This window comes from Halichoeres trimaculatus, unplaced genomic scaffold (assembly GCF_033239565.1).
Source record: "Halichoeres trimaculatus isolate MK-OKI-2021-1 unplaced genomic scaffold, fHalTri1.1 fHalTri1_scaffold_2, whole genome shotgun sequence".
Classification (NCBI taxonomy): domain Eukaryota; kingdom Metazoa; phylum Chordata; class Actinopteri; order Labriformes; family Labridae; genus Halichoeres; species Halichoeres trimaculatus.
Window position 1 is genome coordinate 30,215,472 of NW_027437180.1, and position 26,965 is coordinate 30,242,436.

General features: G+C 41.2%; 1 protein-coding gene across 1 annotated transcript; it reads left to right on the forward strand.

Moving 5' to 3' along the window:
* The first annotated feature begins 6,777 nt into the window (after window positions 1-6,777).
* On the forward strand, window positions 6,778-25,773 carry LOC141800317 (putative methyltransferase NSUN7). Its single transcript, XM_074682758.1, has 13 exons — window positions 6,778-6,790; window positions 6,874-7,014; window positions 7,881-8,063; window positions 9,197-9,255; window positions 11,335-11,471; window positions 11,580-11,732; window positions 12,261-12,438; window positions 12,764-12,977; window positions 13,064-13,207; window positions 14,625-14,726; window positions 14,915-15,032; window positions 19,074-19,194; window positions 24,859-25,773. Exons 1-13 carry the CDS (start codon window positions 6,778-6,780, stop codon window positions 25,771-25,773), a joined length of 2,478 nt encoding a protein of 825 aa, XP_074538859.1.
* The last annotated feature ends 1,192 nt before the right edge of the window (window positions 25,774-26,965 follow it).

Sequence of the window (26,965 nt, forward strand, 5' to 3'; positions counted from 1 at the left end):
CACACACACACACACACACACACACACACACACACACACACACACACACACACGCTCATACAGTCAGATAAGTCCGACTACACACGTACACACTGCACACATCGTAGGGAACTTGCCAATGTGTGTGTGTGTTTGTAGGAAACTGAGATTGAGTCAGACGCGCTCACACAGAGAAACAGCGTTTCAACACAGCAGCTTGGCTCTGGCAGGGAGGAGGCTAGAGGAGCCGTTGGATGTATTGCTTAACACATTTTCACTTTAATGCTTACTTAACAGAACTTAAAGGAAGAATTTACAATACTGAGAAAACTCAGGATGGCTTTGAGGAAGCAGAGTTTGCAGATGATGTGTTGAGATTCCCCAGAAAGATTCACAGATTGTTTTTGTCAACATTTATTTTAGACAATTTAAGAGTTTGACTTACTGTTATAGCTGATGATGACCTGGAGACACCTTGACTTAATTTATTTTAATGCAAAAGGGATTTCTATATATGTGTAGTTCTCTTTTTTCAACGTATTGATTACATCTCTTTTTCTTTCTATGTTTGTTGGTCACACACACACAACAAACCTAGTTGGACAAATAGACAGATAGGTTGTAAACCCGAAACATAAACACAGAAAACTCAAAATTAACTTAATTAACTTCACCTTCATCTGTAAAACACTCATCCCTCCGTAAAAACTAAAAAAAGAGTCCCTCACCAACACGTTGCCCCAGTTCAAAAGATGAATCCAACGAAAATGAAACTTATTAACAGCACATAGCGAAAACCGCGCCCATGCATACAGCACACAATCAACTTTTTCTTTTCTTTTCTTTTTTTCATTGAATGCATTTTCCTATTGTCCATGAAAAAACTAAGAGTTTAAAATTTAAAATACTAGGCTGGGAAAAGTATGTTAATTTTGGGCTGTTTGTTAAATCAGCCTTTAAGTTACATGACTGCTTAAAACATTTTGTCTGACAAATCTGTGCAATAATGACATTAGTGTTTTTGACTAAGTGCAGTGTCTCAAAATTTCTCTTATAATGAACTTTTACTGTGTGTCAATTTTGGCACCCCCTGTGGACAGCTTGTGTATTATCTGATCTTGACCTGCACATGTGTAAGCAGAAGTTGAAGACTTTTGCTGTATACTTTCAGTGGGTGCCATGTTACAAATGCCAAATAACTTTAATTAACCAAGCCGGAGTCAAAACCGACTGTATAATGTATGGATGTGATACCCTTGATATCTGTTTCTGATATAGCATTTCACAGTTGTACAGCGAGTGCCAATAGATAATCAAATATTTAGACAAACCAAGCCACTTTTTGCACAAAGCTTCAAACATGTATGTTTTTGCTGTAATCGTCTTTTTATTAGCTTGGTGTGTACGTGATTTCCAGTCCTTCAGGAGCAAGCTCAAGTTAAGTCTGCTATGCCTTTAATTTTGCAAGACTCCTAAGTTTAACATCAGCTGTATCAAAATAAAAAAAGGAACTGATTAGAATAATGAAGTTGGATTTCTATATGTTGAAATACTCAGCATCTCAACATATAGAGGCAGGTAGTTTAAAACTCAAAACTCTTATCGGTAAGTTTTCAAGGGGGTGAAAGATTTAAAAGTTACTGAAGTATCTGCTTTTATATAGCACATAAATATTTAACAAGCAGCCAAAAACAGATGAAAGATGCAGAAATAGGGCACACATTTGAACTTACTGAAAAAAAAGCATCTCTTCATTTGGCTCCTTTATGTTGCCACACTATTTATAAATATTTTCTTTTACCAAAACTAATCATCCCATAGACCTTTTGGAAACTGAAAAACTTTATTTGTCATTTTATGAAACTTAAGACTTGTGTTAGAAATCCACAAATCATGTTTAACTTGTGGATGAGCTCCACTGGTAAAGAAACCAACAGGGCCAGGAAGCATTTCAAATCTTCATAAAATCCCAGGGTTTTGCCCCTGTAGTTGTTTATCTTAAAGAGCATTGAAAAAGTTTGAACCTACCAAGCAAAGTGGATTAAAATCATGCAAAATTACCCATAAACTACAACTATCCTTTAATGATAGCTTCAACAACATTTAGTTTACATAGACACACGCACAGACGTGAACATGCAGCTTCTTCACAGGGTGTAAACAAAAGCAAACTCTTCCCACAATAAGCAGCACAGACCCTGCCCTGGTTCCTACACAATAGACACGGAGACCTGAGACACACAGAGCAGAAATTCCCAGGAAAAAAACATTACGCTATAATCCAAAGGTCTGACAAAGAAACACAAAGAGACGGGGTAGCGGATCCTTTCACCTGCAACAAGTGGGCTCAATCAAGTGGTCACACAGTGTGAGGAAAACTGAGAAAGGAGGAAATTATGGATCTTATTACGATTATATCTGCTGGTGAACTCAGTTCATTATGTTAAGCTGTATCAAGTAATGAGGCCTTGATATAGATATTGTTGTTTTCATTCTGCAGGATTGTATCATTTTCTCCCTCTGTATCTCTGCTACATGACACAAACAAGATCAGTCACAGCTTTAGCTGACATGCAGCAACAACGTTTCTTGTAGAGTTCTGACCTTGTCCTTAAACCAAAGTAACATTCTCCATTTGGCCACAAGAACTAAAACCTAGCCTAGTAAAAAGCCAATACTTCAAAGAATTTTCTGATACAACTACAATGTTGGTTCACCATCAGCATAGTAACTTATACCGTACATGTAACTACTACTAGGAGCTTTTGTAGAATTAACACATCAAAAACAAAAGTATGAGTTTGTTTCACTTTTGATTGAGGGTTTTTCTTTTGATTCAGTCTACAAGGAAGTGAACAGGAAAGGTGACGAGTCTGTGAGTAAACAAGCAGGAGGTCTGTGAGCTAGCAAGGTGGGCAATCTGTCAGGCAGTCTATGAACAGGCAAGCAAGCAGGAAAGACAGAAGGTCTGTGAGAAAGCAATCAGGAGATTTGCTAATAAGTAAATAAACAAGTTAGGTGGCCGGACAGCAAGCAAAGTGGGCAGTCTGTAAGCAAATGAGCAAGCAAGGTGAGTGGTCTTAAAGCAAATGGGCATGTAAGGCTGGAAGTCAGTGAGCATGTAAGAAAGCAAAGTGGGTCATCTGTGAGCAAGCAAGGTAGGAGGTCAGGGAGGGGTGGGAAGGGGGGTCTGTGACCAAGTTGGGCAGGTGGTCTTTGGGCAAGGCTGGAATTCTGTGAGCAAGGTGGGCAGTCTGTAAGAAGGTGGTCAGTGAGTAAAGCAGGCAGTCTGGAAGCAAGTTGGTCTGTGAGCAAGGTGGGCAGTCTGGAAGCAAGACAGACAGTCTGTGGTCTGTTAGCAAGACAGGCAGTCTGTGAGCAAGGCAGTCTGTGTGCAAGGCAGGCAAGTAAGGCAAGTGGTCTTTGGGTGGTCTGTGAGCTAGGCACTCTGTGAGCAAGACAGGCAGTCTGTGGGCAAGACAGGCAAGTAAGGCAGGTGGTCTTTAGGTAGTATTTGGGTGGTCTCTGATAAAGTAAGGCAGTCTGTTAGCAGGCAGTCAGTGGGCAAGGTAGACTGTGAGCCATGCTGGCAGTCCGTAAGCCAGGTGGTCTCTGAGAAAGGCATGGCTCCTATGAAAAAAGTGTGCTGTCTGAGAGCAAGGTGGTCTGTCTGCAGACTGTTGCCCTTGTGACTGAATGGTCGGTGAGCAAGGTGGTCTGTGGGCAGGATGGGAGGTCAGTGACCAAAGTGGTCTGTGAGCAAGGTGGTCTGTATCCAAAGCAAGCAGTCCTTTAGCAAAGGGGACAGTGGTAATCTGCAGCCAGGTCACAAATCTTATGGAAAAAAGCTCCCTAAATGGCTCAGTACAGTACTGGAGTACGTTTGCTGTTTTATTGGTGACACGATGTTCAACCATCACATAAATGTATAAAGCTTGGTCGTTCTGATACCCTTGGCCTTGTAGTGTAGTATGGCATAGTCTACTGCCTTAGCTTCACTAATTAAAACAACACACAAAAATGAAAGTGGTTTTTAGGAGAAAGTGGAAAAAGTCAAAGTGCTTTGAAATGATCACTCATGTTAGTTTAAAGTTAAAATGATTCAAGAAAGAGGAAAATTTTGGTCCAGCACTATACAGCTTCTCGTAAAGATTAGTCCTTTATTGAGAAAATTCCAGGTCGGCTTATGGCCGCACGACCCGCCGTCTCCAACAGGGCTGATTATTGAATACGCTGTAACACACACAAACACTTACACACACACACAAACACAACGCATGCAGAGAAACTGGAGGCCTGTTGTGAGGCGACATTGATGACGCGTGTTGGATGGGATAATCTCTCCAGCTGGATCACCACACCCGCAGAGAAGTAAGGCTCATTTGGCTGAAAGAAAGCTGCCGACTTTTTTTGTGATACGCCTCCTCCTGTGTTTTCTGACCAGTTCTGTGGCCCAATAAGCACTTTCATTAAAAAAATACATCATCTTTTCATTATTTCTAATAAATGTGAATGTTATACCAGCTTTGCTTGAGAATGCCAAATTCAGGTGCACCCTGATCAAGTAGAATTTAGACTGATTTTAAGAGTTTGTGTATGATTTATATACAAGCACTAAAATCAGACAGAGTCCTGAATAAATGCTCCAGTATGAGTCACACAGCAGCAGGGCTACAGCTGTGCTATATAATCCAGTAAAATGTCTCCCTCTGTTGGTCTGACCCAGACATTACATATCTTATTTCAGCATCTGCATTAAGAAAGGGGCTCTCTTCCAAAGTGTGTCAATGAAGGGTGTTAATTTCTGACTGGAATCCAGAAAAAAGAAAAATCCTGGCTAAGATGACACCTGCCAGAGTGAAGTGTTGATGTAAAGTCAAGAAAATACATAATTAAAATGAGTAAGGAAACTCTTTGTACCCATAAAATGTCTTACAAGCTGCTGTCCCATAGCCAGGACTCTGCATTATTCCTTCTATATAGTGGTTCAGGCACCGACTGGGGCCTCCTTGTCAGCACCCAAGGTAAAAAGAAGAACAGATGCTCTGTTTTGTTACTTCTAACAATAAAAAAGAGAGTCAGGATATTAACAGTTTTTTGAAAGATATAAGCTAGTAGTCAAAGCAGATGTGATTAGTTGTGACACAAAGTGTAAATATATACTTTTCTTTGCACTCCACTTTGGCTTTAAGGTTTGTTAAAGGTTTAATCTTTTGTACCAAAACACATCAAAAGAATGGAAGCATTTATCAGAAAAGATCAAGATACCAAAAAGGGTCTGTAAAGGAAAGAAAAGTTACTCTGAGCCATCAGAAACACCTATAATTTTCTGTCACTTTAAGATATGGCAGACTAGAAGTGTAAGGTTGCAGTTTTACCATTCCCTGAAATGTGATGGATGCCAGTGGCCAGAAGGGGGCAGTCTCAATCTGAACTACCTGTCAGAAGTAATGTAAAAAAAAAGTTTACAATGTGATCATTTGTTATGATCTGATTCTGTGTCCTGACTGTATCACATGATTCTCTGTGTGTTTGAAAACATATTAACCCAACACACACAAACACCATGTTGTTTTTTTTGTTTTTTAAACATTAGTGACTAATTTGATCCATTTTGTATCTTTTCTTGTAAAAAGATTAAAACATGTTGAAGTATCATCAAAGAAAATGGTTCATTGAAGAAACTCGGTAAAATTTGGTCACTGAAATTTTATCATAGTGAGCTCTCAACGCTTGACATTGTACTGCACAGGTAAGTCATGTACCTACAGTAGCCTATACCTGTCACAGGGACGTAAAGGCCTCCTTCATTATCATATTGTTGCCATGGTATTTCAAACTCAAAGAGGTGATGAGTGTAAGATGTGCTCTAACTCACAGGGACACTTTGTGATACCTAATGCAGAATAGAAAGAGGCTTTGAGAGCAGTTAATTCATGGTTAATAGTTGCTCAGGTTGCATTTCTTCAAGAAGATGAGCTGTGCTGCTCCCATGAGGACGATTCTGAATGACAAAGGTAAGACCTGCCATACAATTTTAAACAGCCCGTCATCTTCTATGCAGATTACACTAAGCTGCTGTAGTCTTTTCTCCTGGTCCCCCTCCTCTAAAGTGGACTTTCTCCCGTGAAGCAGGAGAAACTGCTTCACACTCATTAAATCACTGCTGTTTGATACTCATTAATTTATTCCTTTTGCTCTGACATGACCTTATTGGTCACGTTGCACATTTCTGGTCAATTCTAACTTTGGGCTTAAAGATTGATGGGTGCTTTAAAAGCCGATTACACCCTGTCAGTGTTTCTCTCTATTAATCCAGTTTAATTAGAGGTTAGTGGTCCCTGCACTTTTGCATGTTAATCCTTAAAGACCAATTCTTACTGTCAAGTCAAGTGATACCATTCAAACACACACAAACCACATCCTGGTGATGTGGTCTCTGTTTCTTTATAATTATATGTCCATATATGTGTGTGTAGCTGCTGCACAGAGATGAGTGAGGCGGGTCAGTGAGGGGTGGACCTTTGTCCGGGGTCGGACCGCTGCCCATTATTTATTCATGCTCATGTATCTGACTGGTCGCCTAATTGCACCAGGAGGAGCCCAATTACCCTCCACAGTCTCACATTCACAGTAAAAAGAAGCTGTATCACATGTCGGCCATGACTAGCAGCACACGTCTTATTTACATTTCCTCATCTCTGGAATGCAAGCAGAGTAGAAGAAGAAGTTTTGACTCATGGAGGAAACTTGCTAACAACAGTGCTGTACCATCTGTTTGGTTTCGTCTCTTTGAGCATGGCAGACAAAGGTAAGCTGTTCATGATGTCAGGATGTTTTTTTTTTGTTTGTTTGTAACATGAGTTATCTCTGTTTAACCCTTTATTTCAGCAGCCTCCAGTGAGGATGTAAATACAAACACAGTAACAGAAGAGATCTTTACTTCAAATCAAGAGGACAACCAGCAGACCAACAGGGAGCCCCTCCAATTTCTACTTCCCTTCTCAAGCCTTCATTCATCGCTATCTTCACAAGGTGTGTTCCAGTTATTACCCTTTAACCTTTGAGGATATTTAATCACATTTTTTTTTTTTTTATTCAATTTATTTCGAACATGAGGTCAAAGTGAAATTTCTGTCAAAGACAGAAACAAATACAAACAAACAGACATTTTCTAATCACATATTCGAAAAGGAGTGGGATGAAGTATAAACTTATTAATTCCCACCCCTTTACCAAACAATTATTTATAAACAGATGCAGATGTTATGCACTCAAACAAAGTCAACTATGTCCACGCACCCTTGTTTAATGCTTGGACATTGCAACAGAAAACTTTTATCCAATTACAACTACTTGTAATTACATTACAAAGAATGAACATTTTTGTCTTGTAAAGTAAATGATCAAAGATGAACAATGATACTTAGAGGTTCGGCAGAACCTTAGAGGCTTTTATTTAGAGCAGGGCTTACGAACACCTGATCCTTTACCTGTGTGGCCTCATGTTGCAACGCTGAATAACTTTTTACTGCTCTGATACAATATCAGTATCAGTATCGACCTCTTATACTATCAAAATGAACAGTTAGTCAATGAACCAGCCCAATACCAAAACTGGTTGGCCCTGAGATCTTTTGTTTCAGATAAACAGTCTTTTGACATTTCCTAACAATAGTGTAGTCGAAGTAAGCAAATGTAAACAATAGCTGTTTTTTCCTTTTCCAGTGGTGTTGGAAATTGATTGGCTATCCTCTAGAATCAGAACAGGATCATTTCTGAGATTAATCCTTATGCTTCATCTTACATCTTTGTTCCTGTCTTCATCCATTCTTTTTAAACATTTTCTCGTTCCATCTAATATTCAGTTTCTTGTTCTTTCTCTCACTATCCTTCTGAAGTCGTTGCCCCATCAGACCAGGTCTTTGTGCAGGCAGCAGCCATTTTCCAGCACCTGCGAGCTGAGAAAACTGTCGCCCAGCAAGTCCTGCATTATGAGAAGAAGACGAACACACCACTGCCAGAGAGCAAGGATAAAACCACCCAGAGACAGGCCTTCCAGCTCGCCTTCAACACGCTCAAATGTATGAACCCCGAAGAAATGCTGATTGTTTACAATTGCTTGGTAGTCGTGGCATCCTTTTACCAAATTTAGTTTTTAAGAAGTAGAAGCTCACACCTTGCCTTGAAAGGGCCGACTGATAGCTGAGAATACAGTCAGGGAGAATTAATTTGATCTACCATACTTTTGCTACCTCTGCAGACCTCACACACCTCCTATAAGGAGGCCTTATCTCTATAATGAACAGAAGTGGAGCTGCTGCATGTGTCAACTCCAATATTCAATTTTGAATAGCAGCCTCCACTGAAAACTGTAGATTAAGTAGTACATATATAGTTCTACATTTTATTTCCTCATGAGACTGCAAATTACTTGAGCTGGAAGGGCAGCAGATGTCTGTAAGGGAGGTGATAAGAGGAGGCATGCCATGGACACACACACACACACATTTCTCCATACACACAATGAATGCTCCTATGCGGGAAGCACACACACACACACACACACACACACACACACACACACACACACACACACACACACACACACACACACACACACACACACACACACACTAAATCGAACATGTCAGGGGTGGCTGCTGTCCAGCCATGCAGATTGTTTTGGTTTGACTTTATTTTGAAGGTTTGGAGATTACTCTCTCCAAAATATTTTCAATATACTTAATATTTCAAGCAGCCCTGGTAAAATTTAGAGGCAACTCACACGGAAAAGTTCTGTTTGTGCTTTGATTGGTGCCCCAGGGTGAGTAATCCCAGCCATGCTAGCATTCAGAACAGCACTGGAAGTGAAGTGTTGCAGTTGTTAAATTCAGCCAAAGTATCTGTGCACAGGAAAAATGTCTGACTTTGTTGGGAATAGTTTTCCACACAAATTTCTAAAAAACAACTTACATCCTAAATCCCAGATTATTTGAAAAGCATTCTCTCACGGCTGCCAAAACCACAAACAAAAATGCTCCACTAGAAGGAGGAGTCAACCCAAGAGAGAGAGATAGCTCTTAATTCAATAAGATAAAAGTCTGAATTTCTCTGATTCTGGTGAACTGAACCTCAGATTTAGGATCTCATTTATAAAATCCAGCTGTAGTTGTGATTTGTTTTGTGTCCATTAACAACATTGTTCTTCTTGCAGACCAAGATTTACTGGAGGACATTATCACTGACAGCTGCTTCCTCACGTCCCAGCATATTGTGAGTCCTAACAAATTTGATATAAGCAGTCACAAACCAAAAATCTGATTAAAAACACTTCAGCAGTTGCTCACTGACTGTTAAACTGTCGGGAAGTTGTCTGTCTTCAAATAAAGTATCCGTGCTTCCTCTGTCCATATGTGCTCCATCAGAGTATGGAGAAATGGAGGAGAGTGAGGCGGGGAGGCAGTTAAAGGCTATTTGTATTCAGATCTGTGCGTAGTCTGGCTGGTTATAGGTGGCAAATGATGCATACGGCAGAGAGACAGACGCACTCTCTCACACTGGGAGACTGTAAATGGGGCCATAAAACACTGTGCAATGACACATACATGGACAAAGACACACACCTGTGTATGTGAATGTGTGTGTGTTCAAAGGATGGCTTTATTGAGGGATGGGAGAAATAGAGGATGTCTGACAGTAGGACTATAAAAAGCTGCCACATGGCTTTTTGAAATTCAGCACACCTCTTTACTGCAACACACAAACACACACTATCTACCTCCCACACTTATGCGCACATACACCCCCACTGTTGAAAGAGAGTGAAGGGAGGGGATAATGTGAGTACTTCCATCAGGAATTGGTGGGGACCAAAGACAAAGTTAGAAAGAGTGTGGTAATCTTTCACGTGAGGGCTGGTGCATCAATAGCAGGTGGTTATGCAGAATATAATCCTGACAAGGTGAGAAGAGAAGCGTAGCAACCATAGACTGTGTAAAACGTGGAGGTAATCTCCCCAATGTCATCTGTCTGTTTCTGAAACAGAAAATCAGCAAATCAGGAATTGCAGCCATATTCGAAGTGGCAAGGGCTTCGCGTACAGCTATAGGACGCCTGTCAGTCACATGACCTGAGCTGTGCCTCTGATTGGGCGAGCTCGGGATCTTAATATCCTCTGAACTGCCGAGTTAGAAAAAAATCCACCCCCCGTACAGTGGGTGCCGATAGTAAACTTAGCGATTCAGACAGGAGACGTTTTTTGAACCAGGCTGTAAATAGGTTAATTTCTGCTTTGAAAACTGCTTTTTATGGCTTGGTGTGTATGTGACTTCTGGTACTTCTGGAGCCAGCTTCAAGTGGACACTTGAGAAACAGCTGATTTTAGCACTTCCGTATTGTCTCACATTCTTAGACTGGATGCCACTTGGCAGCAACCCACTAATCATACAGTATCCCACTTACTTAGCCAACAACTTGATACACAAACATGAAAGATAATTTGATTACAAGATAGTTGTTATGATTTAAAATGGTTTCAAAAGCTGCTAGCGTTTGTTAGCAATGAATTTCTATCTGCCTGTTGCCATCCATTTAATTTGAAACTGATCTCTTTTGTTCAGTAGTAAATGGTGTCACTGTTTGTATTGTCCTGAAATGATCCAATACAGAAATTTCCAGATAGATTTGCCTGCTAATTAAGCCTGCTCACAGAGACTGACATTTTTGCCACATTGTGTTTATTGCTAACGCCATTAACAAAATGAGCCAAGACATTTTTCAGAGATTGATTTGACATGAGACGTTTGATCTGGTTGTTTCTGCTCTTATCATGTTATTAACTCAATATATGTTGCTCAAACCAGTCAGAGTTAACAACCATTGCAATGGGTTGTTGACCAGCTAGAATCAAGAATTCAACACAGATGGTGATAAGGGGAAAGGCCATATAGCGACATCATTTATTGATGCTTTTCTATTCACCATCCACATCAGGTCTTGTCTCACCCTGTCAGGATTCTATTTTGCATAACCATCCCTAATCATACATTATCTTTTGGCAAAACACTCCACCTGTCAACACTTTTCACATGTCACACTCTTCAGAAGCTTATGCCTGGGAGTAAGTTAGCCTAGAAAAGTGGACCAAAAATTAGCATTTTTGGTGGAAATGGTTAAATTTACATATCTTATCTTAATTTTGCAAAAAAAAAAAAAAATGAGTAGAGGATTGAGGTTGTATGCTGCAGTTTTGTTTTGTTTAAAAAAGAAAGACCCTACAATGAACAAAAGAATTATGACAAAAATAACTAATGCAAAAAGGTAAATATCAATGAAACTGGTTGTTCCTAATAGTCTCGGGACGTGTTGCCGTTGGCGATGGTGATGCTGTGTGACTTCCAGGAGCGGAGGTTTTTGTTGCATGAACGATTGGCCAAAGAAGGGGAGGAGCCTCTGCATGACGTCAGGGACATGGAGAGCAGCCTGATGAGGTTGGTTTGGGTTAACGAGTGAATCTTACCATCAGGTTTTGGAAATATTTTCTTTGCACATGTTTTTGATCAGGTAAGAGTTACTATGATGGGTTTGTTTTCTTACAGGTGTAAGACAAAGCTGGCTGCATCCCTGGCTCGCTGCAGAGTCAAACAGAGTCTACGGAGTGTCTCTTGTTTTTTGTCTGATCCTGTGAGGACCAAACAGCACAGAGCCAAATGTTTGCCAATTTATGCATGGGTCAACACTGTAAAAACCAGGTACGTTCACAAATGATCACACATTCAAAAAGAAAGTCGAATCCAAAGGCTTGTTGGGGAACAGAAAATGTGTTTCTGGATTCAGTGGCTCTGGTCTATTGGGTGTAAATCAGCTGGTGTGTGTCAAACACCAGTGAGCACATGATGTCAGAATGAAAAAGTGTTAAACTTTAACAAAGAGGGTGTACGAGTAAATTGAATGGTTCTATTTGAGTTGGGAGATACAGTTTGGGATTAATGGTGAGTGAAGTGTACTGGAGCATATCTGAGACAGGAAGCTTCAGCATTTTCACAGCTTGGGGGTAAGAAGTGCTTCTGTGGTTGGTGATGTAAAGCTAAACACTGCAGCTCTGTTCCCTGCTCTGCTCAGCAGCCAATCTTTGTTTTGGCCACTGAAGCATTTGAGTCCCAATTTTCATTTGTAATGCAGTTCACTGTGTGTGGGCCAGAGCACAGCCTTATATAGGGCTCTGCTTTTAATACGCTTTTCTATCCACTGAGTAATCTCATCTCCTGTCGTCTTTGTAGTGTCGAGGAGGTGTGTGAAGCCTTGAAAAGAGCTGGACTGCGTGAAGTGGAGAACTTGTCTGAGCTGGAGGAGTCGGCGTTCTGCAGAGACCCTCTCTGCCCGGACACACTGGCTTTCTCTCGACAGCTTCATGCTCTGCTGCTGCACTGTACTGTTACACATGCACTAAACACACAGGCAGGTATCACTTTGTGAGTCCACTGAAGTGTGTAATTGAGCTACAGATAAAAATCACCAATGAAAAGCACGCTTTCCTCTCTGAGGAGAAGGCTTGCACAGATAACAGATCACAAAAATAAGAAAGTAGTAGGATCTCGTAGTGGTTGAAGTGCTTGGACCACAGACTGTCTAAAACATATATATCAGATGGTTTCACGTAAACAAGCCTAAAGTCTAGTTCACCAATCAGTGAATCTTAGTGAGAAAACTTTTCAAATGTCTTGATTCACCTTGAATTTGGCCCAACAGCTCTCTGGTTTCACCTGCATGTGTGTCTCTGCAGGACAGGAGTGTGTGTGTGGCAGTAAGCGCATTACGCCCCCTGCTGTTTGAAAACGGGGATGTTCTGGTGGTGGGGTCCTTCTCTGCTGTGACTGTGGCTCATATAGCAGTCGTGGCCGCTGCCCGCTCTGGACGGGTGCTGATCTGTGGTGCTGATCACGCTCCTTCACACATAGAGGAGATACAGGAGCTGCTCACCCAAATGGACATAAAAAGTGAGGATGAATTCATCATTCAGACATCAGTGTTAACGTACACCTACCTGACGCTTACAAAACTCCTCTGCGGTAAATCCATACAGATGTCAAAGTCCTGTCAGAGGTGTTCTGTAGTCTGGATGAGTGGGACGCCAGCATCCAGCGGTTAAAGGTCATCATAGTGCTGCCTCGGTGCTCGTCCTCTGCTCTCAGTGACCCCGTGCCCACCATGCACAGTGAACGTGGAGGTATGTCACAACAGGGGAGAAGGTAAAGAACATGAAAGGGGGTAATCACGTATTGGTTTTCACTTTCAGAAACAAAGACAAAGACAAAGGTCATGAAAAGAGAGCCGAGGTGGCTGGAAGAATGAGAAAGCACTGATCCAACTTTTATGGTTAACAATATCTGGGCTTTGGGTGTTGACTGATAGGCCTACCGTTACCAATCCGATACCAGGGTTAAATCATAATCTTCATGCCCTACTGTGGGATTAGACTGGTAATGTTTTGGATAAAAGGCAAACACTGAAGTCCCGTTGACATGACAATTTTTCATCTTAAAAAGCTAAAACACAGTGAAAAAAAACTGTTTACTTGGAAACGCAGACGGACTGAAAACACTGTGGTGAGCATGCCAGGCCTATAGGTGGTGCTATACCTGTCTTGTACAGATGCCGCTTTTGGGAGCTCTCCACTGAAGTAGAGTTGAGTTGGTCATCTGGTGAGTTCTGATGCAATAGAGTCTGATGAAGCGTGAAGTGGAGTGTGATGTGACCGTTTCCACTGAAAACGCTGGCTTACTGTTTACATGGCAAAGTTGTTGGCAACATTCTAGAAAAATCCCAGGGGCCGTTCACACGACAATGGTTTTAGGTTGAAACGCAAAAGTTTTGTTGCGTTTCAGCCTTGCGTTGACACGGAAATGGTGTTTCACACGACCTAAAACCAAGTGGCAACTTCCAGTCTGAGAATATGAGACAATGCGGATGTGCTAAAATCTGCTGTTTCCTGAGTGTCAGCTTGAGGCTGGCTCTGGAAGTACCGGAGGTCACATACACACCAAGCCAAAAAAGGCCGTTTTCAAAGCAGAAATTAACCTGTTTACAGCCTGGTTCAAAAAACGTCTCCTGTCCGATTCGCTAATTTTACTACTGGCGCCCACTGTACGGGGGTTGAATTTTTTTCTAACTCGGCCGTTCAGAGGATATTAAGATCGTGAGCTCCCCCAATAAGAGGCACAGCTCAGGGTCACATGACCGACAGGTGCCCTATGGCTGTGGACGAAGCCCTTGCCACTACCAATATGGCTGCTATGGGCGATGTGCTTCATTTTCCGTTTCAGAAACAGACGGGTGACGTCAGCGAGACTATGTCCATGTTTTTTACAGTCTATGATCAGAGGTAGAGTTTTAAAACATGTAGCAAAGAGCGCCAGTTAAAAGAAAGGCATAGAGCTGGTTACCTGGTCTGGCACAATGGATCAGCCCCTTTCCACCAATACCCGATACCAGGATCTGTATCAGTGCATCCCTACTTTGGGAAAAAAAAAAACTTTCAAAAATACACTTCTAGAAAACAAGATACCAAAGCTTTATTCATGGTAAAATAGAGAGCTATTGTCTTTTCATTACCTCAAATAATTGCTGTTTCATTCTGTTGACAGACTGGGATCTGCTGTCAGACTTGTCTCGTGGTTCTGTATCACAGAGCAAAAAACACACAATAGCCACACAGCAGGCACGACTGCTGGCACACGCCGTCTCCTGTAAGTACATTTAAACATCCTGGACAAAGAAAGGAGCAGAAACTCATGAAGGAATCAAATACAACACATCAAACTGTTTGGAGGGAAGAGATACAAGATTCAGAGATGTAGATTTCTGAAAAATACTCATGCACTTGAAACTATGAAATTATTGAAATGGGGTGATTCTCTTCTGTTTTGTCTGTCAGTCCCAAAGGTTCAGACAGTGGTCTACTGCACACGCTCAGTGTATCCAGAGGAAAACGAACAGCTGGTGAAGAGAGTGTTAGAGAAAACACACGCTCCCTCCAAACTGCTGCCTTTCAGGTAAGCACAAAATAGATGACAGAAAAACGCAAACACAAAGAATGAGCAGGTTTTCATTCTCCATATCATCTCTTTGTCAAGAAACATGTTTTGGGTCGACTATTGAGCTGTTTGTCACACTTTCTCACCCTGTGAGCTGTTCAGTGTGTACTTTTGATGGTTTCACAAACATCTCTGTAGTATTAAGTCCCATAATACTTGACCACATCATCTATAGTGCTTTGCTCAAACATTTAGATGAAGATCTTAACATAAGTCACCTGAATAAGTCTTCCCACAGAAGGATAATGGGGCTAAATTGACACTTAAAGATTAGCAGAGAGTATGTGAGCTCGGTTTACAGTCTCATAAACAAATGGCTCAGCTCAGCTCAGCTCAGCAGCTGCTTATTCAACATCTGAATATGTCTCTGACTGCAGAATCATTTACAGTGAGCACGTAGCTTCATCTGCGAGCCGCAGAGACTTAACTGATAGAGACAGAGTGAATGATCAGACAGGATGGGTGTTTAAATGTAAATTATCTGTACTGTGTGCATAAACTTTATGCCACTCCTGTGAAAGCAGGTTCCCAAGTTTGGCCACCCAAGTGTAAGGAAAACTTTTAAAATCTCATATTTTCTCTGAATCTTTTTAAATTTTAAGCTCATCAAACAAAATACAGAAGTCTGGATCCCTAGGATGGTCAGGGGGATGCAAAAGAAAATAAAGCTGTAGACAAATGGTCACCCTGCTGAGGATGCTGAGTGTGACTGAACACTCTACTGAGCTATTGTATCAGTTTTAATGAGAATGAAGGTCATTGAATTCATGTTTAAATAGAATTTAGTCACAGTTTAGTCCACAGAGAATAGTAAATTAACTTTTTTTTTGCTTCTCTATGGTTGTGGGCAGTCACAGCAGATGTTCAATTAACAGTGACCAGCAGGAACAGCTGGCTGTGAAGGACCCATAAACATACATGTCCTCAGGCTTAGAGTGAACAATGTGTGCAGAGATAAAAGCTGGTGAGCCAACTCCCCAAATCATGAACATTAACAGTAGGTTTGCTTTTACAACGTGGATGAGAACAGAGAGGCAGGAAGGAGGGACAACTCCTTAACTATTATTGGCTGTTTGGTGTGTTTTTGCAATGCCTAGCCAAAAAAAAGGTCACACACTGTTATATTTCGTTGGACCACCTTTAGCTTTGATTACGGCACAAATTTGCTGTGGCATTGTTTGGATAAGCTTCTGCCATGTCACAAGATTTATTTTCATCCAGTGTTGCATTAATTTTTCACCAAGATCTTGCGTAGATGATGGTGGAGTCTGACCTCTGTCAGACTACAATCAGTGAGGCTAACTGGTTAAAAAAAGGCTTCAATTTGCCAGGGAGCATAAATTGGACTCTGGAGCAGTGAAAGAAGGTCATGTGGTCTGATGAGTCCAGACTGACCCTGTTCCAGAGTAGGGATGGGAATTGATAAGATTTTGTCAGCACCGATGCCCTTATTGATTCTGCTTATCGATCTGATTCTTTATCAATTCCCTTATCAATTACTGTTGTGAATTTTCTTGGCACAAAAAGTACCTTTACAGGTTTCCTGTGTCAACAACATTAAATTGAGTTTATACTGTAAGTGAATAAAATGTAATTGGTCCCTGAGGCTGGATATTTGTGGGCATAATCATACAGAAACAGGTAAAAATTGCACACAATGTGACGTTGATGTACTGTGTTGTAATATATTAATAATTCAAGTAGGCCATCTAGTGTCTCAAAGTAGTTATAGCAATGGTTTAAGTTGTTTGGAAGCTTTCCATAGTTATGGAGTCAGCCATGAGCCTTTCAATTGCCTGTTAGCTTTTGACATTTGAAATTCTCAGTATTTTTAAAAAGAGTTGATGTGATATGTTTCTGAGATGAAAGTTGAAATTCTATTTTGAAGCTATTATACTGATGTATGCTAACCAGTAGCATATCAATGCAGTTTCCCATATGCATTAGCATCAAGCTTGCATTATTTTGTTATTTTGGTAAATAAGGTGATTTATACCATTTCAAATGTACTGAATATGAATCCCCTGAGAGAGAATAATGTACATTTCTTTATGAAGTCAGTTTTTCAGTTTTTCAGTTAAACTTCAAGCTGAAAATCCTGAATCAGAGTTTTCTTGGGAAACATTATCTTACTGCTAAGCTAAGATAGCTGCAGCAGACTAGTCGACAAAAGGCCAGGCGGCTCAGGCACAATGTAAAGAATTGATAAGGGGATCGTTAAGCACAAAGGCTAATGATATCCATGGATTGAAACATTTCTTATCGATTCTCAACAGGAACCTGTTTTCGATTCCCATCACTATTCCAGAGTGATGGGCCATCAGGGTAAGAAGAGAGGCAGATGAAGTGATCACCAATCATGACTAGCACCTACTGTTTGAGCCTGTGGGGTCAGTGCTATGATCTGGGGTTGCTGCAGTTGGTCAGGTCTAGGTTCAGCAACAGTCTGTGCTCAAAGAATGAGGTCAGCTGACTACCTGAATAAACTGGGTGACCAGGTTATTCCATCAGTGGAGTTTTTCTTCCCCGATGGCATGGCCATATTCCAAAACGACAGGATTCATCGGGCTCAAATTGTGAAAGAGTGGTTCAGGGAGCATGATAAATCATTTTCACACATGGACTGGCCACCACAAAGTCCAGACTTTAACCCCATTGAGAATCTTTGGGATGTGCTGGAGAAGGCTTTGCACAGCGGTCAGACTTACTACCATCATCAATGAAGATCTTGCTGAAAAATTAATCCAACACCAGATGGAAATAAACCTTGTGACATTGCAGAAGCTTATTGGAACAATGCCACAGCGAATGCGTGTCATAAGCAAAACTGAAGGCAGTCCAACGAAATATTAGAGTGTGTGACCTTTTTGTTTTGGTGGTGACTTTTCTGTATATTTTTACTTGTCATATTACTTTTGGTAACACCAATAATAAGGCCCTGTAATGAATCTACAAGTTTTCTTAAAATAGCCTCACTTTTATTTAACTGCTAGGGAGGGGTCTCTAAGCCCACTGCTGGAAATAGGATTTGTTTGTCAGAAAGTTGCATTCGTAGGGAGCAGCTGAAGGAAGGTAGACACACTTGCATCCTTGAAAGAAACTGAGTGATATATGTCTCAGGATGGAACCAAGAGTTTTATTATTCAGAAAGAAGCAGAGGATAGAAGTGTATAGGTCAAGTCCTGCCACAGTCCGGAGAACCAATGAAGAGGAAAGAAAGGTTTAATGACAGTGAAGAAGATAAGGCTGTACAACTTTACATCAGAGAGCACTTCTGTGGGTCCCTTCAGGGGACCACTCCTGTGGCTCCCCTCAAAGGAAAACCTGTCTATGCTCTGTGGTGCATGTTCATGCTCCATTCTTGGAAGAATTAAGTTGAAGCTTTTACCAACTGAAATGGCTTTGTGAATCCTTCTCTAATTGTGATAGAGATTTTTTCTATCAACCACCTCTTTATCTCACACTTCCTGAAAAGAAGCTAGGTTGAGTACAGCATTTCAAATACCCAACAGTTATAGGCTTCAAAACTCTGTATCAGAAACAGATTGGTGACATCACAGAGATGATTGACATGTTTTATGAGATCAACTGAACAGGCAAAAGAATCCAGACTTACATTGTTATTTTTTTATTAGTGATATTGTTCTGCTGCATTTCCAAATACTGTTTTAAATAAATGACAAATGTTAGCTTTACTGAATAAAAATGACTTATTCTTTAGATTTTTGAGCAACCATGCATCATTCTCATAAGTTCTTCCACTTGCGAGATAAAAACTTCAATAGAAAATATTACTGGTGCCAAAAAGAGCAGACTCAAATAATAATGTTCCCCGTAATTGGTTGTCAAAGTTATTTATGGTGTCTTTCCAGAGACAGACGATTCTTGTGCGCTATACTTCATTCGTTTACGTTGACTTCTCTGAATTAATGTGACAGTGATGAATTTGTGTACCTTTTCACAATTCTTCCACCTGCTGCTGTGTCTTCTCTTACTAAGGGTGAATGGTCCAGTTTTCCCCGAAGAGTCCACGTCAGGAGACACAACAGACTCCAAGTTCTTCCATCTGGAGTCATCTCAATTCACGAATGGCTGCTTCATCGCTCGGCTGTCCAGGCAGGTGAGGAGGAGAGGAGTGAAAACATGTGAGGAGAGTGAAAGGAAAGGTCATTTAGAGGGCGGTGTTGTGTTTGGAGATTGAGGAGAAACAGAGATTATAAAGTGTGTGTGTCTGTGTGTGTGTCTGTGTGTGTGAGTTTGTGTTTGAGTGTGTGTGTGATTGCTCTGCGGCGAGACCTTCTGGTTGTGCTGAGGCTGCACTTTTTAACTGTCTGTCTGCAGGGAGGTCAGTTGGCGCTGCTTGTCTGCACCACGCACACATACTTACACACACAAACACACACACACACACACACACACATACACACTTACTAAGACTATCACTCTGGAACACTGCTGCACTATTCCAAAACTCTATAAAAAAGGCATGTTTAGGATGAAATACGCCTCGACTTGTAAAATATTTCAGTGTTTTACAGCCAAGACGAATGGATAATTCTCTCTATCTCTCCTTCTTCCCTTCAGTCTTGTTGCATCACCTCTTTGCTCTGTCTTCTGCCCCCTCCTCCTTCTCCCTACTCCACTCATAAAAAGAAGAAAAATACATCATAAGGAAATGAGAAGCTGCTCCTTGATTCCCTGCAGCTTAAAAATGGTGCAGAGAGGGTACTGTGCCTGAATGTGTTATATCAATACACACACACAAACTCTCAAGAGCATTCGCATTAATTAAAATGTAACGATCATCCAATCTGATTAGATCAGGATCCACCATTGCAGTGGTTTCAGTCACGTCAGGACTGTGGCTGTAGATATTCGAGGTGGTCCATCGCGGCTGACACAGATGACACTGCACTCGTCAAATGGAGCTGGAGGACGATTAAAGACGAGTTGAACAGACACACGGCATGATAAAGTGACAGAGAGAAAGCAGAGGGAGACGGAGGGAAGGGATGAGGCAATGGGGAAAGTCTTAGAAAACAGAGAGACTCCAAAAAACTTCTTCATGATGCAAGAGCTGTCTAAAAAATCTGTTGTCTGTCAAGCGGAGAGCAGATCTGAAAGACTGCCGTTATTCTTTATTCTGGTGAAAGCAGAGTTTGTTATAAAACGGGTGAGACCACCTTAACTTTATGCTGCTTTAAGATTTGATCTTAATGAATGACTCAAGTAAATATGACAAACACACATGCTAACAGCTCTGTCATGCTAATACAGAAAGTCAGGGCCTGTGTCCACTGACAGCATTTTCTTTTGTCCAAGCATTAACAGAAGCATTAACAGGAGCTCTGGACCAAGAAAAAAGACAGTATGTGTCATACTGCAAGTCTAATTCATTTCTTATCAGCAACTGTTGTTGAAAAAGTTGCTATTAGCCACTCCACCTCTTGATTCTGGTCATTGATGCCTCCTTTCCATCAAAAGAACCAGGTGCTTGCTCGGTGCCAGTGCTAATGCTCAGCTTTTTTTAATCAGATTCTTCCAGTTTGGTTGTCCATCGGCGAGGAGCCAAGTTAGAGCCAATTCATTGCATCACCATAAAACCTCAGTATGTCGCTGCATACGGAGCTGTTTACCCACGATCACATGGCTCTACGAAAGCCCACAAAGCAACAATGGAGGAGCTTATCGTACACATGCAAGTGATGATTACATAATGATCCAGAGCCCCCCGAAAAACATACTGCTACAGGCTACTAATCTTTAGTGACGGCTGATGAGGGGTTTGTTGAAGTTTTGACGCTTCTTCACAACTTTCATTACTCGAAGCTTCAATGACACATATGATACACTAATAATGTGGAGCTGCACGGTGGCACAAAAGGTAGCGCTGCAGCCTTACAGCAAGAAGGTCACCTCTTGGCCACTTCAGCTTGGCTGGTGGGCCTTTCTGTGTGGAGTTTGCATGTTCGCATGTTCTCCCCGTGCATGCGTGAGTTCTTTCTGGGTCCCCCGGCTTCCTCCCACAGTCCAAATACATGCTCACCAGGTAAATTGAGCACTCTAAATTGTCCCTAGGTGTGAGTATGTGCGTGAAAGGTTGTCTGTCTCTGTGTCAGCCCTGGGATTGACTGGTGACCAGTCCAGGGTGTACCCTGCCTCTCACCCAATGACAGCTGGGATAGGCTCCAGCCACCGCGACCCTGAACAGGATAGGCGGTTCAGAACAGCTTATCAGAAAATGAATGAATGAATAATACATAATGTCCCAAGCACTGGGTTTCCACCTCTGACCACTGCTGCTTTAGTCTTGCTTCCATTTCAAGATTTAAAAGAGAAACACCAACAAAGTAATAGCTACATGTGGCTATGTCCACATGTAGCAGGGTATCTGGGAAACTGCATATATTCATACATTCAGGCCTGTCGTCCACACAAAACTGGAGTCTTCTGTCACTAAAGTCTGTCACAATGTTTTCTGAAAACTTTGGCCAAAGTGAAGATTTTGGAAAACTCCTGTTTCTTGGTTTCATGCCAGGAAACAGAGTTTTTGGTTCCCAAATGTCACAGCTGAGTAGCTCATTCTGATTGGCTGGTAAAGGTTTCATGCCCAAAAAACTCTGCCAAATATGGGTTTAGAATGTTTTGAGCCATACTTATCAGTGGATTTTCGAGGTGCATATGGACAAAAGCATTTCCAAAAATGATTGAGGGGGAATTGTAGTTTTTTGAAAATATTGGCTACATGTGTACAAGGCCTTAAAAAAGGGTGTTTTCCACTGCGTCACAATCATTGTGGTAGCCCCACCCCCACCCCCTGACATAGTTGATGCTTTGCTCTAGCCCAGAGTTGCTGCTTGCTTGTAGGTGGGAAAAGAAACACTGATGCTAACCCGGGTGCTAACCTGGAGCTAGCAATTGCAGGAAAGGGGTATGAAAGAGATTTCCCAGGTGCAGAGATTTTCCAATGTATGGAAAATGGGAGCTACTAGCCCCCCTAAAAAATGCTTAGTGAATATTAATATGCTCACAAAACCTTTTTTTCCGCTGCATGGCTCATTCTTCTTTCATTCCACTTCATTTTATCACTAACTCTCTTTTGTGGCTGCATAATTAAAGTGTTGGAGCTTAAAATGACTAAGAGCGCATAGTTGAGAAAGTGAAAAACAGTATAAAGGAAGATTAAACTTTGAGAGGGAATAAAAGATGCATATGCAGCTTTTTCAGCTGTGCACTGAACGTCATTTCACTTTAATTGAGGAACAGATTACATACATTGAGACACAGAGGGAGGAGAAGAAAGAAAAAAGGCTTACAGAAGACTTAAAAAGGTTTTCACTTTCTGAAGATGTCTGTGCAGATGAAGACTGCTTTTATTGTGGAGCGTATGTTTCATGTACACATGGAGCAACATGTGAGTGTGTGCTCATCTCCAAGAATAAAGAAGGCCATAAAGAAGGTCTATAAATCTAGCTCTTAGAGAAAACCCTAACTCCATTCATCTGTTGTATGACTGGTTGGTTTCTTAGCTTGCATGCAAGGGGTCCAAAAATGAAAACTGTTATTGTTATTGAAATATTTGCTCATTAGTGCAAATATCTAATCAGCCAATCACATGGCCGCAACTTTATGCATTGAGGCATGTAGACGTGGTGAAGACGAGCTGCCGGGTTCAAACCCAGCATCAGAATGGAAAAGAAAAGTGATTAAAAGGGGCTTTGGGAGTGGGATGGTGGCTGGTCTGACTAATTCACAAACTGCAGATCTACTGGGATTTTCACACACAACCATCACTGTCAGGGTTTAACAGAGAATGGTCCCAAAAAGAGAAAATATCCAGTGAGTGACAGCTCTCTGGGACAAAATGAAGAATGGCCAGGCTGGTTGGAGATCATTGAAAGGCAACAGTAACTAAAAAAAAAACAAAAAAAAAACACTTGATCCAACCAAGGTCTGCAGAAAACCAATGCAAAGCACATCCTGGGGACACTCCTGTCGGCTAAGAACAGGAGACTGAGGCTAGAATCCACACAAGCTGTGCCAAACTGGACAAAAGGAGATTAAAAAATGTTTCCTGGTCTGATGAGTCTTGATTTTAAAATTTAATGTAAACAACATAAAAGCACTGATCCATCCTGCCTTGAATCAACGTTCAGGCTGCTGCTGGAGGTGTGATGGTGAGGGGGACGCTGGGCCTCCTAAAACAAACTAAGTATAAGGGACAGACCAATTATCGGGGCAGATATTTGGCATTTTGAGGCATATTGGCATCGGCCTTTTTTTTTTTAAATCCGACGGCCAATAAGAAACAAATTAAAAACTGTGTTGTTGCGGCTCTGATGCAGCCGCTTTGTCTGCAGTCACTACTCAGTCCCCAGCACTGTCCTACCCACAGTATAATCTGATTGGTTACAAGCAGAGCCATGACTTGGGTAACAGCCGATCAGCAGTGCAGTTATTATAGTTATTGCAGTTACATTGAAATTTTGGAAAACTTTACTTACTGTAGAAAACTTTATTTTTTAGTTTTCATCTAACTTTATAAAACATGCTGCTGAGCCTAATAAACATATGCTTGAATGTATTTGAAAGCAGTGAAGTGTTGGAATTTGTATTGTGCAAAATTTTCACACCAATATTTTTACTTGACTACAAATTAATATCAGCTTCAAATATCGGTTACTGGCCTCCTTGACTACAAATAATTGGTATCGGTATCCGCCCTGAAAAATCCATATTGTTCTATCTCTGCTAAGCATGGTGAAGTCTGTTGCCTACCTGAGTCGTGAAAATATGCAACAAGATTGCAAGCAAACATCCCTGTCCTACATGTAGAGCCTGTATTAAGCCATCACGGCTAACGCAAACCATCCTCTCATTGCAGAGTTTCAACTGCTTCCTTCAGGTCGGAAGAAAAACTCTTTTGTTGCTGAAGCTACTAGCCGGCTCAATATTGCCTCAAAATACATCCAAATGTTTTTCTTCTGTTGTTGCTGTTTTATAAGTTTTCAGTGTTGTGGGTGTAAATTGTTTTACTTCAACTGTTTCATCTCTCTGTCAACGCTGACTGAAAAAAAACGCCCTTCAGAGATAATGGAGGGAACTTTTATCCTGGAGTATGTCCATCCCTTTGTGACCACAGTGTACCCATCTTCTGATGGCTACTTCCAGCAGGATAACACTCCATGTCACACACTTCAAATAATCTCAAACTGGTTTAATGAACATAACAATGAGTTACGTCTACAGTCACTAGATCTCAATCCAGCAGAGCTCCTTCAGGATGTGGTGGAATAGGAGATTTGTATCATGGATGTTCAGAAAATCTGCAGCAGCTGAGTGATGCTATCATGTCAATATGGATCAAAACCTCAGAGGAATGTTTCCAGCGAAAAAGCGCTAAAAGGTCCATGAGGAAAATCCTAGAAATAACACTCAGAAATTTCAAACATGGCATGCTGTTAGAGAAAGTATAACCAGAAGCATAAGGCAGAGGGAGTCGGTAATTTGTTGCTGTGACTCCAGCGCTATCTTTCAAAAATATTCCCCACACTTTGATCTGTTAGGATGTAAAAGGCACCAAACCCCCTGAAGACCCTTCTCCTCTCCTCATCCTCTATTCTTCCTCTGCAGACCTCTTTATAGCTGGTGGCTCATTTTTCCTGATGTTGCATAGATCTCCTTGATGTGATTTTACCCCAGAGGCCTGTTGTTTTTAACGTGTTGTATCTTCACATCAAATCTTAAACTGTCCGCCCTTTTTCCCTTTTTTTTTCTTTCTCAGGCCGATCCCACAAAAGTAGAAACAGTCCAGGATGTGCTGGCAAGGGCAGCAGCAAAGGGCCTCCTGGGTGGAATAATTCCTGAACAATCAAAAACTAGTAAAAAGGGGAAAAGCAAGAAGAATCGTGTAGCTTCAGCAGGCAGCAAACCCACTTCACCCCAGAGCCAAGAGAGGCAGACAGGAGGGGAGCCTGAGAGCGGAAAAGATCAAGACACAGCTTCAGATGAGGACGAGCGGAGAGGTGAATGTGATGAGGAAGATAAGGAGGTGGAGGGAGGGAAGAAGAAGAGAGGGCTAAAAGGGCAGAAGAAAAAGGCTAAACAGCAAGGAAAGCAAAGCAGCAGGACCACAGCTGCCTCAAAGAATCAATCTCAAAGTCACAAGAAGAAACCGACAAAGAAGAAAACAAAGAGGCGTCTCACAAAAACGAAACCGAGGAGAATACCTCGTCTCACGCTGACACTAATATCCTCGGCAAAACCCCCCAAACACCTGTCTCCCATCACAGCTCTGGCTCACAAGCTCATTGATGCTCCAGCAGTTAGTCCACAGCTGACTTCAATCAGCACCTCCACCTCTGCCAACCCTGCTCACCCCGCGCCACCTGCAGCCCCCAGGCAGGTGCAGAGAGGAAGCACAGAAATAGTTAAAGCAGAGAAACACATGAAGGGTGGAGCTGATCCAGACTGCCTGGTAAAGACCAGAGCAAAGACTGAAAAACCCAAAACAGAGAAGGTGACACAGGTGACATCAAAGCTTTCAGATTTTGTCTTACCGCCCATCTCCTTCCCATCCTCAAGCTCTCTGAGCGGCAGGAGTGTTAGTCCTCCCTCTCAGCATCCATCTCGGGCCTCCCACTCTGAGCTGGCCCAGATATCTGCTTCCTCCTCCTGCATCTCTCTGCCCGGCTTATAGACATGAGGGGATCAGGCTCAGCGATGGGTGAAGTCAATTATGAACACTGCAGTGATAAGATCTGTGGAGGAGAGTTCAGACTAACCTAAAGGTATTAACTCTGAATTGCACAGGTTTGACATGGTAACATGTTTTACCAATTACGACATCACAATCATTTATTTATTTTCATGACATTAAATGTCAGCTTTGAAAATCTGAGTGAATTAAATGTTTGAATTAAAATTCCAATGCTTTACTGATATTTATGTCAGGTCCTACAACCCAGGAGCTGTCAGTCCTCACCTGTACACGTTTCACACACATGCACTTTAACCTCAGTGTATTAAAATGAATTGATAGGCAGTCATATTCATAATTTCCTATATCTGTTAGCACAGAAATTCACGTTTTTATTTAATGATGTTCATCCTTCAGTCTTAAATAATTGAATTGCTTTCTCATTTTTACCTAAAATTGACTTTATATGTTACATTAGTGTAATATGATTGCAAGCTAAAGAAACAACAGATAACCGAGTGTTTTCCTTTTTGTCATCAGGCTTTGGGTATCTTTCATTTCAGCTTTTTAATAAAGGGTCAAATTTGTTATAATTAAAACTTAATAAATGGAAAAAAGGAACAAAATTATCCATTCATCAAAGAGATGCATTCTTTTGACTTGTTTGGGAGAATGGTTTTTTATTCCTTATAAATGGGTAGTTTGCATTTCTGTTGGTGTCATAGTATTTTATTTGACAGTTGTATTATTTTTAACCAATTATAGAATCAGTCCCTTTCAACTGTAAAATGGTGTAACAATAACAACATGACAAGTATCAAATAATTCACCTTCCTAAAAGTAATGTTCCTGTACTGATGATGTATCATCTCGAAGTACATTTCAAATATTTCATTTCTAAACTTGATATTGTGGCTTTTGTTGTATTGGGTAAGTCCGTACACTAAAGGCATCAATGTTCTCTCCCAGTTTTGGGGTGAGTTGGTTTAAATTCACATTAACTTTATTTTTTTTTACAGTGTAGCAGACTGCTACAAACATATCAATATTATCCTTTTCCTATCTTATCTTAAAGGCTTTGAACATCTCCTTACTCACTATTGCAGTCCTCCATAAACCAGATACAAATACATTTAGGATTTCCTGGGCTGGTAATTTTACATTTGTTTAAAAAAAAAAAAAAAAAAAGAAA

Excerpts from the sequence above, each read along its gene's own strand:
- LOC141800317 (XM_074682758.1), top strand. Across the intron at positions 13,208-14,624 it reads CATGCACAGTGAACGTGGAG|ACTGGGATCTGCTGTCAGAC; the intron begins GTATGTCACAAC and ends TTCTGTTGACAG. Across the intron at positions 19,195-24,858 it reads TCGCTCGGCTGTCCAGGCAG|GCCGATCCCACAAAAGTAGA; the intron begins GTGAGGAGGAGA and ends TTTCTTTCTCAG.